The sequence below is a fragment of the Drosophila simulans genome, chromosome 2R (assembly GCF_016746395.2).
Source record: "Drosophila simulans strain w501 chromosome 2R, Prin_Dsim_3.1, whole genome shotgun sequence".
In the NCBI taxonomy this organism is placed as follows: domain Eukaryota; kingdom Metazoa; phylum Arthropoda; class Insecta; order Diptera; family Drosophilidae; genus Drosophila; species Drosophila simulans.
The window spans coordinates 18103397-18117493 of record NC_052521.2 but is presented as its reverse complement, the minus strand read 5'-3'; the positions used below and the strand labels follow the sequence as shown (position 1 = coordinate 18117493).

Genomic DNA, 14097 nt, shown 5'->3' with positions numbered 1-14097 from the left:
AAGTGTCCGTCGATCGGCGATCGCATTCCCTTCGAGAATAGATGAAGAAAAAATAAACTATGTACAAATTGCCAACACACCGCAACGTGCAATTGCGAACGAAAACATTTCCGACAGGATATTAAGGATACTAAGTATGCTGGCGACAACTGCGAAACCCGATACTTTTGTGTGTCAACTGCCACCGCTCCAGCTAAGTATTTCAAAGAGCGCCGACCGAGGATCCTTTCCAGCTGAGACTCCTCAGAAAGGTGAGCATATTCTGCCCAGGATTCCGGCCTGCTGACTTCCAAATGTGGCTAAGCTGTGCCTAATTTTATCGACTGCCAATCGCTGACAAACGACTCGTCTCCTCTGGCCGCGATTAAAGAAAGAGCAGTGTCCCGTGGTTTTTGTTTTGCCGATTCTAGCCATAATGGTTGCCTGCCCGATTTGTCTGATGCGAAGTCTGGGCAGTTCAGGTAGAATATATAGACAGCTGGCAGCCAATTGTCTCCTTATTAGCCAATGGTCTACCCCGACCAATTGTTGTGACCAGTATGTCCACCATTTATATTTCAATCACTATAGATAAAGATATAGAATAACTTTCTAACTTTAATCGAAAACTAATGGAAAACGAAAAGAAAAACCCAACGAGCTGCAATGATCGATGGCTATATAATCGCATTTATAGCTGTTAACCAGAGCGCATAGTCGTAACTATAATAATAAATTAAATAAACAAACAAATATATCAAAACGAGCTCTGCTCGGATATCGTTGGGGAAAAAGAAATACTATTAAATTAAGTTAATCAAATGTGTGCGCTGTGAAATTAGCCAGCTGCTGGCATTCGGATTGCCTGCATTTCCACCTTGCCGCTGGCTTTTCCCGCTCACGACCACAGGCTCATAAATTATATTAATAAAAAGGCAATAGCAATAGCAACAACAACAGCAAGGAGAGTGCCAGGGGGTGGTGGACCCATGTGTGTCATTGCTGTTAAACATTGTTTACATTTTGTTTATTAAACGACGCGGAAAACTAGGAACATTCGAAGCAAGTTGGAAGCGTGTTACCAACTATATCGGGTCACACCTGACTGCCAATTCGCTACCCCTTTTCGCTTAGCCGCCTCTATTTGATTTTAATTAAATTTCCGCAACTTTGTCACAATTTGTTTGTGTGCCTTCCAGCCCGAGTCCTTTTGGCTTGCGTGCTCCTGTTGTCGCCCTCAGCTTTGTTTGCCCAGCTCGAGCATGTGAATGTGAAAAGTCGAGCCGAGTCATTAATTGCCGGGCCAACACCTTGATTCCCCCACCGTCTCCTTGGCTCCTTGGCACCTTGGCACCTCGGGCAGGTGTCACTCGTTACGTTTGTGACGTGAAAATTTCGTTGATTCCTAGTAGTCCTCCCAAGTGAGTTTCTTGCTCAGTCGACTACCTTCAGCCAGCAGCATTTCGTCCTCCGGCTCCCGGATGTCCTCCAACCGCTGCAGGAGCTGCGGCACTCGGGCCAGATGAGTTCGTTCTGTAATGGAATATTTAAAAGAGAAAAATCTAAATCTAAATATTGATAATGGTTTTTAAGACTGCGTTCCTTTGCATTATTTGCATTATGCTATCATCTTCGAAACCCCTTTGAATAATATAAAAAGTTGTATATTCTCACCCAGTTCCTCGGATATAGAGGTTATTTTCGCCAATGGATGGTTATATTCCTCCATGTCCGCCATGCTGAAGGTGCCTGAAATTTAGTGTATTTTGAATTTGTTTTCCTCTCGAAACGAAAAGTGTTTTTCTATTGTGCGACTGGAAATGCGAGCTGACGGGAAAGGCAGTGCCTGCCTGGGAATCAATATAGATGTTCGTTCGATACTTTGATTCCGCCATTCGACTGTCTATTCAACTCGATGTCCCTTTTGTGTGTGTGTGCCAATTATTACGCCTGATTTAATAAACTCAATTGGGCTCTTAACTGCTCTAAGTGGCTGCTAATCGTTTCGGGCAACGAAAAAAAGGCGAGTGGATGGCAAAATGGAAATAAAATTGTGCGACACATCAAACGGAATGGATGACAATTGGAGCTAAAGCTCCAGCTCCAGCACCAGCACCAGCACCAGCTCACCAGGCATTCAATCTTCACTGTATTCCATCCGGCATTTTCTGTCTCGTCTGCCGAAGGAGCCTCTTTCACGCTAAACCCACCGGAAACGGAAACGCGCCGCAAATTGCAAAGTTTGAGCAGCAGCACTCGGCTCTCCTGGCGCGCTCGGGAAAATTAATTTCATCTTCGATTCTAGCATTCTGCGGCGGGAAATTGGCAGCAATTTTCTTTGCACTCTTCGCATTTCCTTGCGATTATAATAAATGCGAATTTCCTCGGCCATTTCCTCAGCAGTTGGCACGAAAATAAATATATAAAAAAATGAGGCGTGGCTTGGAGGCGCGTAGGTCCTTTGTTTGAATCGCCGTCCACATTCATGAACTCATATTTCGATGAGCGGAGCCATTTTTTTTTCAGCTTCGTCCTGCCGAGAATTTTGGTTTTATTTTTTTGCCGCTTTCTGCATGAGCAGTTTCAAGGACATGACCGAGAATTCAAGTGCGCGGCACTTGAAATAACAGAGAAATATCTAGGAGAGAAAGGCCCCGTCGAACAATAAGGCAGTGTGAAACTGTCATTTGTGCAGTGGAAAGTAGAGTTAAATCAGGCGCATAATTACCAGGACTCACGCGTGAGCATGTGTGTGTGAGCGGGCTTAGCACATGTGAAAAGGTGAAAGGTCGAGGGGATAAGCAGCGTGGATATGTGTGTGCGATTCGAGGGGTTTTCGAATGCGGCAGCTTATTCAAATTGCTAAATGCTCGCCTTATTTGTGCTAATTTGTGGGCAATTTTCTAATGGCTACTTTTCACACATAATACGCGCTGCGTGCTAAAGTGTTTCTTAAGCCAAAGATCTCGCTGAGCCAACGCTTCAGAAACTGGCAAAGTACTTGAGATAATACTACTTCGTTTCGTTGCCATTCATTTCGAAAAGGTAATCCTCCTGCACGCCGGTCGTATGCACTTGGGTTTGGGGGAGGTCAGCAGGATGACCAGCATACCCCAGATGGAACCAGGTCTATTAGAGTCAATTAGCGAGCGATTATATTCACTGGCCGGTCGGTCCATCCCCCATTTCAATCAGCCCTCCTGCATCGCTTTAAAGTCATTGAAAAATTTGCACATAAATTGCGTAAAGTGCACATTTTTGTTTTGCGTTTTTTGTTCTGCCCTAACACGTTTACACGGCCTCGTCGAGGTCCTGGCTTCCTCAGCCAAAGGTCCTGTTTCTGTTGCTCTTGCTCTTGCTCTTGGTGTTCCCGTGTTCCCGAGTTCCAATGGGCTGCACCCTTTTGCCTGTTCGTAAACGGCAATCACCCCCCAATAAATGTCCTTGCCCATGTGTGTGTGTGTGCGAGCCTGTATGTGTGAATGCATCACCATCACCCCTTTGTGTCTGTGTGAGTGGGCTGTGAGCCGGCTTTGCTCTGCGCCTTTATCGTTTATTTTTATTTGGTCAGCAAAAGCGAACATTGTCAGCCCAATTTCACACAAAAAATGCAATCAAATGTGACGCTTTTCATTATCCTCGCGATTTATATATTTTTTCAGCCAGTCAAGCGGGCGAAAAGGGGTTTTGCAAATGGCAGAGGGATTGGCCAAAATTTAAATCAATCAAATAAAATTGACTTGCTTGATTTTAAATCATTTCCGTTGGCCTTTGAGGGCTAAATTAATTGGAATAAAACTAAGAGTTGTGCCTTGTTCACAATTCTATTTTTAATGGGGGGATATTCCTACTTCACTTATTTTATTTTTATAGTGTTTGGTAATTCATAAGATTATTTCTCCACACTGTGATGTTAAGATACAATATTATGATGTACGGATTCTTCACTTAATAAATATTAATGAAAAAAAAGGGGGGATACGCTTGTTGATAGATAGTCTCTTAAACAACTGGGATAAAATGCTGCATAATTTTAGGCAAGAATGTGATTCAAATTGTTTAAAAAATGTTAACTGCCAATTGTTGTACGTTTATTTTAAGCACAATTACAAAGTTGTAAATAATATAAATTATTGTCGTAACTATATATTTTTCTAGATTTTAATATTTATTTTCTTACCGTGCACATAGCGAATCAGGACTCGCTTTTCAAGAAACGATTTTCGAGTCTCAGAGCTTCAACACTTTCCGCTTCGCTGAGCACAAGTTTTGATTGCATTATATGAGTATATGGATTTTTGGTCGCTTTGCAGCTTCATCGATAGTAATTGAAGTGAAAACAATGTGTGTGCTCTGGGGTGTGTGCGATGTCTCCATATATGGTACTCGTAGTATGGATAAGGATTCGAGTGCGATGCCGAGCTGGGCTACATGGAAGCGCCTTGAAGAACTGGATGCCCTCATTGTTGTTGGTTGGCAATCGGAGCAGCTATACTAATTGACCATATGGGTCGTTTTGTGCGGCATACTTCAAGTCGCAATCGTACATGGGCGGAGGTACTTACTTATGTATGTGCCTCAGTCGATTCGAAATATTTGCGCTCTTTATTATGAATTTTAAATCGAATTTGTATGGAAATTAAGAACTGAATATTGCATTATGACGACGACGTCGACGATATTGTGTACGTGTTTATTTTTGTTTTTGTGCAAATTGATTAGTGGGTTAAGCCCGGTTAAGTCGGGGGTTGGTAACTTCTCATTCCGGCATTTGTTTCCTGATTTCGGATTTCTGTTTTCTGATTCCCAATCCTGTTTGTTGTTGTGCAGCGCGGCGTAAAGTGATTCGCTTGAGAAAGTGAATTCCGGACTGGCAAGTTGCGCCTATTTTTGCCCATCTCGTCGTGCAACTCATTAGCGGCATCTGTCGCCCCTTTTTGGCCAAGTGCCAGCGATTTGGGCCCATTAATTACCCATTTGTATGTGTCTGCAACTGAAATTGCAACAGGCGACACGACCGCGAATACAAATTTCATTCATAATGCATATCGAGTTCTAATTAAACGGCCCAACGCCATCTTGACTAATTGTCTTGGCAATCTCGGCGAGAACATTTGTCTCTGGCATGGCCATCATACTATAGTCGTATGTATATATATATATTCCATCCATTATTCCTCGAAGTGAAATGCATTTCTGGTAATCAGTTAGCCGAGAGCGGCAACAAATTGACATTGGCAATTTGTTTTGGCCGCCGCCTTTGATCATCCGACTTGCGTCATCTCCTATCGTATTTCCCCATGGCATAAACAAACAAAAAATCGCTCGCCTATCCGCCGCCTCACCCATTTTGGAATGCGTCTAAAAATATTCGAAAATCGTTTCGAAACCAGAAATATTTTGGGAATAGAAAGCTTTTCGGGTTGGTATGCGGGAAATTTGAAATTTGAAACGCCGCGTCGCGTCTGGAGGTGAAAAAAGCTCACACATCGCATAGATCCATAAATGTATGTATGTATCTTGAACTACTGATCGATGGAAAGCTTCTGAGAGGATTGGCTTTCCCGGCTAGTTGCCCCCCAATTTTTTCCAAAATCTCTATGTTTTTAGAAAAAATTAAATCTAAAAAATCGTTTTTATTTATAAATAATTATAAATTGTTTTAATTAATATTACAATCATGAGATTATTTTACATTTCGTAGTCAATAGACCCCATCCGCTCCATTGGGGGAAGTTGTTAGGTTCTGTACAAAATACATGAGGGTGTCGGTTCATTCGTAAAACAATCAAATGGCGATCAACATTTAAGGGAGCCGCGAGCGATTAACAAGTGGATGGGGATCGCGGTCCGTGGCATTAGATTGACAATTCATTTTGATTGATGGTGTTGTGTTCAGTCAGTACAAAAGAGTATTCTCGAACCAAGGATGACACGTTGGTAAATAATGACATTCAAAAACAAATGGTTGGATGGTGGTGGTGTTTGTTGTTTTTGCCGGTGGAGCACCCGCCGCCCACAGACCCAGAACCACCACGAATAGTAGGACCAGATGAGCAGGAGACAGGTGACTAGACCGGGTGGTGCTAGTGTTGGTGCTAGGCAACTGCAACTGCTTAGAAGCACTTGCGGTGGACGATGCCAGGGCCGGACTCGTCGTACTCCTCCTTGGAGATCCACATCTGCTGGAAGGTGGACAGAGAGGCCAGGATGGAGCCACCGATCCAGACGGAGTATTTGCGCTCTGGGGGAGCAATGATCTTGATCTTGATGGTGGATGGGGCCAGGGAGGTGATCTCCTTCTGCATGCGATCGGCAATACCGGGGTACATGGTGGTGCCACCGGACATGACGATGTTGGCGTACAGGTCCTTACGGATATCCACATCGCACTTCATGATGGAGTTGTAGACGGTCTCGTGGATGCCGCAGGATTCCATTCCCAGGAAGGAAGGCTGGAACAGGGACTCGGGGCAACGGAAACGCTCGTTGCCGATGGTGATCACCTGTCCGTCGGGAAGCTCGTACGACTTCTCCAGGGAGGTGGAGGCGGCAGCGGTGGCCATCTCCTGCTCGAAGTCCAGGGCAACATAGCACAACTTCTCCTTGATGTCACGGACAATTTCACGCTCAGCGGTGGTGGTGAAAGAGTAGCCGCGCTCGGTCAGGATCTTCATCAGGTAGTCGGTCAAATCGCGACCAGCCAGATCCAGACGGAGGATGGCATGGGGCAGAGCATAACCCTCATAGATGGGCACGGTGTGGGAGACACCATCACCAGAGTCCAGAACGATACCGGTGGTACGACCGGAAGCGTACAGGGAGAGCACGGCCTGGATGGCGACGTACATGGCAGGAGAGTTGAAGGTCTCAAACATGATCTGGGTCATCTTCTCGCGGTTAGCCTTGGGGTTCAGGGGGGCCTCAGTCAGCAGGACGGGGTGCTCCTCGGGGGCAACGCGCAGCTCGTTGTAGAAGGTGTGGTGCCAGATCTTCTCCATATCATCCCAGTTGGTGATGATACCGTGCTCGATGGGGTACTTCAGGGTGAGGATACCACGCTTGGACTGGGCCTCATCACCGACGTACGAGTCCTTCTGGCCCATACCGACCATCACACCCTGGTGGCGTGGACGACCGACGATGGAGGGGAAGACGGCACGGGGTGCGTCATCACCGGCGAAACCGGCCTTGCACATGCCGGAGCCTGCAGGATAACACAATCGAACAGAGGTCCATTAGTTGGCGCTCGAGTGGGGCTCATGTGGGGTTTCCCACACTGGGTGTCTGACATTTGCTCTAACGGACAGCATGAAAAAGTCTGCCGACAAAGTCGGAAAAACTGGAAAAGTCTGGGGCGGAGAGAAAAAGTCTCTCAAGAAAAGTGTGATCTGTTTTTTTCTCTCGTATAGAGAAATATTTGTAGAAATAATATTTCTGAAATGTTCCTCTTCTCTAATATCATGATCTCTTGAAAAGCCTTCAAGCATCAAATCTTATGGAAATGATTCTGGCACAAATTTCTTTATAAAACTTATGCAAATTGGTTTTGATTCTGTACAAAATATAATATTTTAGCTTTTCGTTATCTGAATGTTGAAGATTCTTTGATTTAAATTGAAAATATTGCTCAATAACTAATATTTTAAATATTTTCTTTAAATCATTCAAGGTATTGAAATATTTTTTTAAATATTCAAATTTCTAATTGCTTGTGTCCCGAAGGATGCGTGAGTTTATCACAACTCGAAAATCGTTCACTTTGCGATCACTTTAGCACTAGATGCGGGAATATCCTTTCGCTGTTGGGTCCTTTGTCTAGCTCTTTCTCTTTTCTCTTTTTAGCAAAAGCCAAGACGATAATCCGTTCGATGGGGAATACGCACCATTGTCAACGACCAGAGCAGCAACTTCATCGTCACACATTTTGTTTTAGTTTGTTTTTTTTTACGGCACCACGGGTGAATTAAATCAAGAGTTACGGTGTGTACGGCTTGGAACACAACTGACTGACTAAAGTATCGCCGCGTTGGTACTCGGATTTTATACCGCCGCCGAAATGCCATCTCGTCCAAGAAGCGCCGTCGCCATGCCCCCCGCCGCCACCGCCCCCGCCACGCCCCCATCCCAATGGCAAAAGAAATACTCAAACGAATATACACAGCGAGGAAATATGCTCATGGATGCGATAATGCTGCCCACCGGCCGATCCGCCTAAAAATAGATCCTTCAGCATAGGGGGCTCTTTGGAAAACATAAGGCGCGCGAGCGAGAGGCACAATATGGATACGAATACGAATAGGAATACCATATAGCATATAGCGCGGTATAGTTCGGCGTGATCGAGCGTGGAGATCGTATCGGTTGGGATCGGGCACGATCGGCTGCCTGCTCACGATCGTTCGCAGTCAAAAAGTGCCGTATAAGGCAAGGAGGCGCCTCCAGCACACTCACACTCATACTCGCTCGCTCTCAGCGACTCGCTCTCTCTCTCCTGTGCTCCCACTATATCGGCCATATCGGCTATATCTGCTATATCTGCTATATTTGCTATATGGTTCGGTTCGGTTTGGATACTTTTTGGGTCGGTTCGTTTCGGTAGGGGAAGGGTGGTGGGTGGATATATTCGCTTTGTTGCTGGCTTCTATTTTCTCGTACGGCTCGTTGTTTTCATAACTTTCGTGTTTTTCTCATGTCGTAATAAATTCATTTTCTATTTTCGAAACACACAACTGTAGTCAAATCGCATCTCTATCATTTCCCAGCCTTTGCACCTTCATGCCTTTCGTTTCTAATTTTGGTCATATTTCTCATTGCGCTCTCGTCCAAGATCCACGCCCACGCCCATGTCTACGCCCCTCGTGCAATGAGCATTATTCAACTAATTGTTTATTTACAAATCGGGCTGTAAGATGCGGGTATAAGGGAGGGGGCGGGGGGTGCATGGCTAAGAAGGTATAGCTTAACCGTTACATGCCGGCTTTGCAGGGTACCCATTTAAATTGGGTTCGGTGCAGTCTATTTTTGGGCTGCAACTAAGTGGGGCATGTTTACGTTTTATGGCACAATCCGGTGAGGCCAATCGTTGCTGTGGATCCTCCTCACTCTCCTCCGCACATTTTACCCAATTCTCGCTGTATTCAAATACTTGGATACAGAGGTATATGTGGCGCGCTTCGGTTGCTATACTACATGGAAAAACAAATGGATGTCGCTAAATTAGATTTGGGGGGCCCCATGCATATTCATTCCCATGCTTTTCACTATGAAACGTGTATTTTCGCACGTACATATATGTATCTTTGGATACATAACACCAATAAGGTTGAGTTCCAGCTTCCCGAAAAGAATGACTAATCCCTTAACCTAAATTGCCAAAATTAATCTATCAAAAGAATCGGTCTAGTTCGAATAGGATTATTTTCGAACTAATTTTAGACGGTTCCAAATATAGACCAAATGACAACAAGCAAGGTATTCCTCCAGAGTTGCCAGAGAGACAAGTAGGGCATGTTATCATTTTATGATTGCCGCTTTATTGATTACTGTTTATAATAATTTCTTCTTGATATGTAGTGTAAATTATAAAACTATAGGCTATTTTTATTGCCTACGACAATGGTATATTTTTAATATTTATAAATTTCTTAAAAAATTTATCACTAGAAACTTTTTATATAAAGTTTAATTTCCAATTTAAAAATTATTTGTAGAAAATTTTTTTTATTCCGAAAAATACATATAAGTCTTAAATATTTCTTGGGTTTAAATAAGATCAGCTTAAATTATTAATTGTTTAAATTCTACATAACAGCATGTTTTCATTTTGAATCTTAAAAATATTAAAATCCCACGTTTTTCCAAAATTTCTTTAATCAAAATCGAAATGACACCAGAGGGCTTATCACTTAAAATGTTTCTTTTTAGTAAAAATCAGCAATCGACCTAATTTATTTATTTTTTTTATTGATACACATTTTCCGCAGCGGCTGTGAAATAATTCCATGTTTAGGTTTTCGACTGACTTAAAAAATGAGGGTAAACACGAAAAGTTTCTCATCAAAAGAGTCTCGTATCAGAGGTTAAAGAAAGAAATTTAATCACCAGCAGCGACGACCTTTTTTATTTTAATCGCGTGAAACAGCTCGACTGTTAATGCAGAGTTAATTAAAAGTATGTGAAAAGTAAATCACTATGTGGCAACCACCGCACCAACCCACCGAAGGACCCTTAAGGCATCGGCAGTCAAATGGCAAAGCCAAAGTTGGTCGTTGGTCGTTGGTCGTTGGAGTAACGAAAATAAAGCCAATTGCAAATACATTATATAAATGGCTAAATCAAAATTTAATAAAGCCAAGCGAGATGTGCAGTCGCTGGAGCGATGGATAAATAGGAGGGCCGGATGTCACCAGTAGTGGCTGGTCCAAGGAATTTTAATAATGATCACGTATCCTGGCAGCGATTTCACCTTGTTGTTTTAGCGCACGTGCGCCAATTGCCGACACTAAAGGGATTCATTTGTGAATTATCCAATGCCGAAAATGTAGCACCCCCACCAGGACATCCACAGCCACAGCCACATCCACAAACCCCACACCCATCCTAAACAAACAGCGGGCTGAGGTCGAAGGCTGGGAATCAACGAAAACAAATTGCAATTGAGCCGGCAAAGGATGGGTGACAAAAAGTGGCCACCACGACGCAGAATGAGGATTGGGAACTCGGCTTGCGACTGGGATTGGGATTCCGATTCGGATTCGGGAGGGATACAGTCGCGATGCGCATTTGACAGCTCAAGCGGAATGCACACAGACGACGGCGACGACGAGGATGAAAGGGGGATTCGCCCAAAGCCAAGGTAACAAGGGGCCACATGGCTGCGGCGCTACGGAGGATAAAGGATATACTGCTGGTTGACTGTGCGGCTGGGAAAAGTCGCCCGAGGACCAGGGACCACCACCCTCATTTTGGCTGGCTGGCTAAAAATGCTTGGGATTCTCATGAATTTCGATGGAATTTTTATTAAGTTGCCAATTTGGCAATTGACAGAGTTGATCAAAGTGGCTGGGCAATTGCGGGAGTGGCTGAATATTTCCCTTGATTTCTGTGTGAATTAATTTCAAATTAGTTTGCCACATGCATTTCGGCATTTATTGGATTTTCGCAGGCGCACACAAACACAGGCAGAGGGGAATGCGAAAGGGGTTCGTATCCTGAATGGAAAGGGTTAGCCACAATCCCTTAATAGGCCTAATCAACACAATCGATGATGGCCGGTGATTTGTTTAGCGCATTAGCAGCTCCAGTATTGACCACTGTCCAGCTGCCACAAACTCATCTGCCACTTGGCTGTTCCTCCAGCCCCGGGCTCATTTCAATGGTTTAAAATCGGGTCAGGCGAACGCATATAAACACACCATTTCGATTTAGATTGTGATTTCTGGAATGCATTAATTTGTGTTAATGGGGAAAAGCAAAGATTTCCCATTTGTTAGGGTTCGGGGAGTGCAGGCGAGGTTTATTTTTAGGTGCCCACAATGGATACACACATGGGGAGCTGGAGATCGCCTGGAGATGGAATTTTCCATGGGCAACATACATCGGGCGAATCCTATCGTATTTCAGCCCAAACATTTTCCCCATACCAACCCAGCCCATAACTTAATATTTAGTCATTCACGTGCTGCCTGCTGCAATCATCATCGGCGGTCAGACAAGTGGCTATTCGTATATGGCAGACCCAAATATTCTGTGCGAAATCCGCATATATATCTCTGTTCACAAGCCAGACCGAAATACTTTCGGATATGCGCTAAATCGAGTATTGTTTCTCGATTCTATAGGTCGGTTGTTATATATCTGCCTAGTCTCTGTCTGCCGCACTGTACGCCTCCAGGGCGAACAGAAATATTCAAGAACGGAGCGTGGTGGCCAAGATAAGGCGGATTCGACGGCAATCCGCATATATGTTCGCCATTCGAAAGTCTCAAGTAGATTGGGGTGGACCAAAACAAGCTGTATACCAAAAGTTTTAATAATATGACGATTATGTATGGAAGGTATTATATATCTTTATGATATTAAGTAATAAGGAATGTGCTCATGAAACTGAAGTATGGAACTTAGTTGTAAGGATTGCTTAAGGATGTATCCCAGTTGACCTTAGGATGTTTCTGTTGCCTTGGGTTCACCCAAATAGCCTGGCTATGTGAGCGAGGAGAGCAACAACAACCAAAAGTGACGCGGACATTTATGGTGTGCTCTAGAAGTGAGAAACTGATTTCTGTTCGGTTTGCAGCACACCAACACAGTGAAATCGGCACACCCGCACACACACACACTGGCACACACTCCGTGCAACAACAACAATCATAATCGGGGGAAAATGTTGTTCAATAATTTCGGTTCTGGCCACTGGTTTCATTTCGTTTGGACGGACTTATTTTTAACGTTGTTATTTTATATATACACGAAATAGAAGCAGCAAGCGCATAGGAAAAACAAAAATATTCGTATATATTGAACAAAAAAAAAAGATGTAGAAAACTAGAGGATGGAAAAGAGGAACAAGCAAAATAGCGCCAACGCTTTCATCATCGACCAAACGGGCGCGATCAGCTGTATGTCGTCAATATGCGATATATCTCAAGGCGGATCGAACATATATTTGTGTGAGATGTGTTCTTTTAATTAAAGTACAATAGAGATACAGAGAAATTGGAAGACGGATCTATGTGCTGCCCCATGGCCATTCAGCTTCCGCTCGGACCACTCATGGCCATGGGGAAAGCATCTTCATTAGCAGCCCCATCATGATGATCAGCTAGCTATGTATGTATGTATGTATGTGGTATCCACTCGGACTTGGACTCGGTGGTTTTTGACAAATCCTATTTATAGGATGGAACACTTGTCGCTGGTCTGCTCCAAGAACAGCAGCGAACCCTTGGGCAAATCATGTTGGAATTTTAATTCGACTTCTTCAGTCGTCACGAGCAGAGTGCCAGTTTGTACATGCACTTTACGAGTATATTCAAGTTCAATTCAGTTGGACTTTGTATTGCACTTGGCGTGCATCACAGTTTTATTTCATTTGTAATGCATGTATTTTTGGTTCGTCACCGCCCCAGCACTTCGTGGGCACCTCCTCCACCCATAAAGTCCCATTCTTGAGGAGCGAGGCACACATGTGATTCCCCGTCTGGCATTTATTCCATATATGGCGCGTACTTGGCACCTACTCGCCCCATCATTGGGGTATTTTCGGAATTTCCTCGCCCATCTAGATGATTCATTCGTCTTCCGATCTCTATCTTTCGCATTTCTTCCCCTCGGAAAGTGCACGACCATCTCTCAATGTGGCTATCACTCAATCAGTGAGTGATCTATAAATGTATATTAGTTATGCGCTGCAGTGCCTGTGCAAGTGGAAGTGCAATGCCCCGGATGCAGTCGAATTACGATGTGTCAGATGAGTTCTCTCAACTATCTAAAATATTATTCCCATCAAACATTTAAGTATTAATACTTTCATAAGGACCTTATAGTTTAGTATGTTTGGGTGACTGACCTTGCTAGGTTGTGTGGCGCCACCTTTTCGGCTGATTTCATTTCAAGGAATTTTCCAAGTGATGTCGCTCATCAATGGTCAAATGTACAATAATAAAAATTCTAAGCTCATTTGGTTTATTTAAGAGCAAGTTGTAACTAAGTTTATTATTTGAAAAAATTATTTACGTACATGAATATAACACAAGCTATATATAAATACGTTCTTTTAATTTGTAAGACATAGGTTTTTAGATCTGTAGCGGAGACGCACACCACTGCTTTTAGTGCTACAATTGGTTGGCTAGGTGGCGCTCTGTGCAAGCCAGGACGTGAACCGATTTTTAACGAAATGTACTAAGTATATCGATAAGGCAAACATCTTTGTAATGTGTACTAAAATTAACACATAAAGTAAAAATTTTTTAATTAAAAAATTTTTTTTTGGGTAAACCGTGCAGGGATATGTCCTATTTTTAAAAATAAAAAAGAATTATGAGTAAGAATAATCTTATAAATATAAATATAATTCATTAGATATCTAAGCTTTTGTATAACTTAATATTTATA

The 14097-nt window shown here is 43.3% G+C and overlaps 2 protein-coding genes across 2 annotated transcripts; both read right to left on the bottom strand.

The window, feature by feature from the left end:
• Window positions 1–991: 991 nt before the first annotated feature.
• On the bottom strand, window positions 992–1815 carry LOC6735458. The gene is made up of 2 exons (XM_002082361.4): window positions 1654–1815; window positions 992–1512 (listed from the first exon to the last, which is right to left on the bottom strand). The coding sequence occupies exons 1-2, from the start codon at window positions 1715–1717 to the stop codon at window positions 1385–1387; spliced, it is 192 nt and encodes a 63-aa protein (XP_002082397.1). The 5' UTR covers window positions 1718–1815; the 3' UTR covers window positions 992–1384.
• A 3780-nt stretch (window positions 1816–5595) lies between these two features.
• LOC6735456 (actin-57B) lies at window positions 5596–8026 on the bottom strand. Its single transcript, XM_002082360.4, has 2 exons — window positions 7866–8026; window positions 5596–7186 (listed from the first exon to the last, which is right to left on the bottom strand). Exons 1-2 carry the CDS (start codon window positions 7903–7905, stop codon window positions 6096–6098), a joined length of 1131 nt encoding a protein of 376 aa, XP_002082396.1. The 5' UTR covers window positions 7906–8026; the 3' UTR covers window positions 5596–6095.
• Between the last annotated feature and the right edge of the window lie 6071 nt (window positions 8027–14097).

What these genes read in the sequence shown, in the direction of transcription:
- LOC6735456 (XM_002082360.4), bottom strand. Translation starts at nt 7,905, where the DNA reads ATGTGTGACGATGAAGTTGCTGCTCTGGTCGTTGACAATG. An exon ending in TGCTCTGGTCGTTGACAATG is followed by an intron (nt 7,187 to 7,865) that starts GTGCGTATTCCC and finishes GTTATCCTGCAG; the next exon opens with GCTCCGGCATGTGCAAGGCC.
- LOC6735458 (XM_002082361.4), bottom strand. Translation starts at nt 1,717, where the DNA reads ATGGCGGACATGGAGGAATATAACCATCCATTGGCGAAAATAACCTCT. An exon ending in CTCTATATCCGAGGAACTGG is followed by an intron (nt 1,513 to 1,653) that starts GTGAGAATATAC and finishes ATTCCATTACAG; the next exon opens with AACGAACTCATCTGGCCCGA.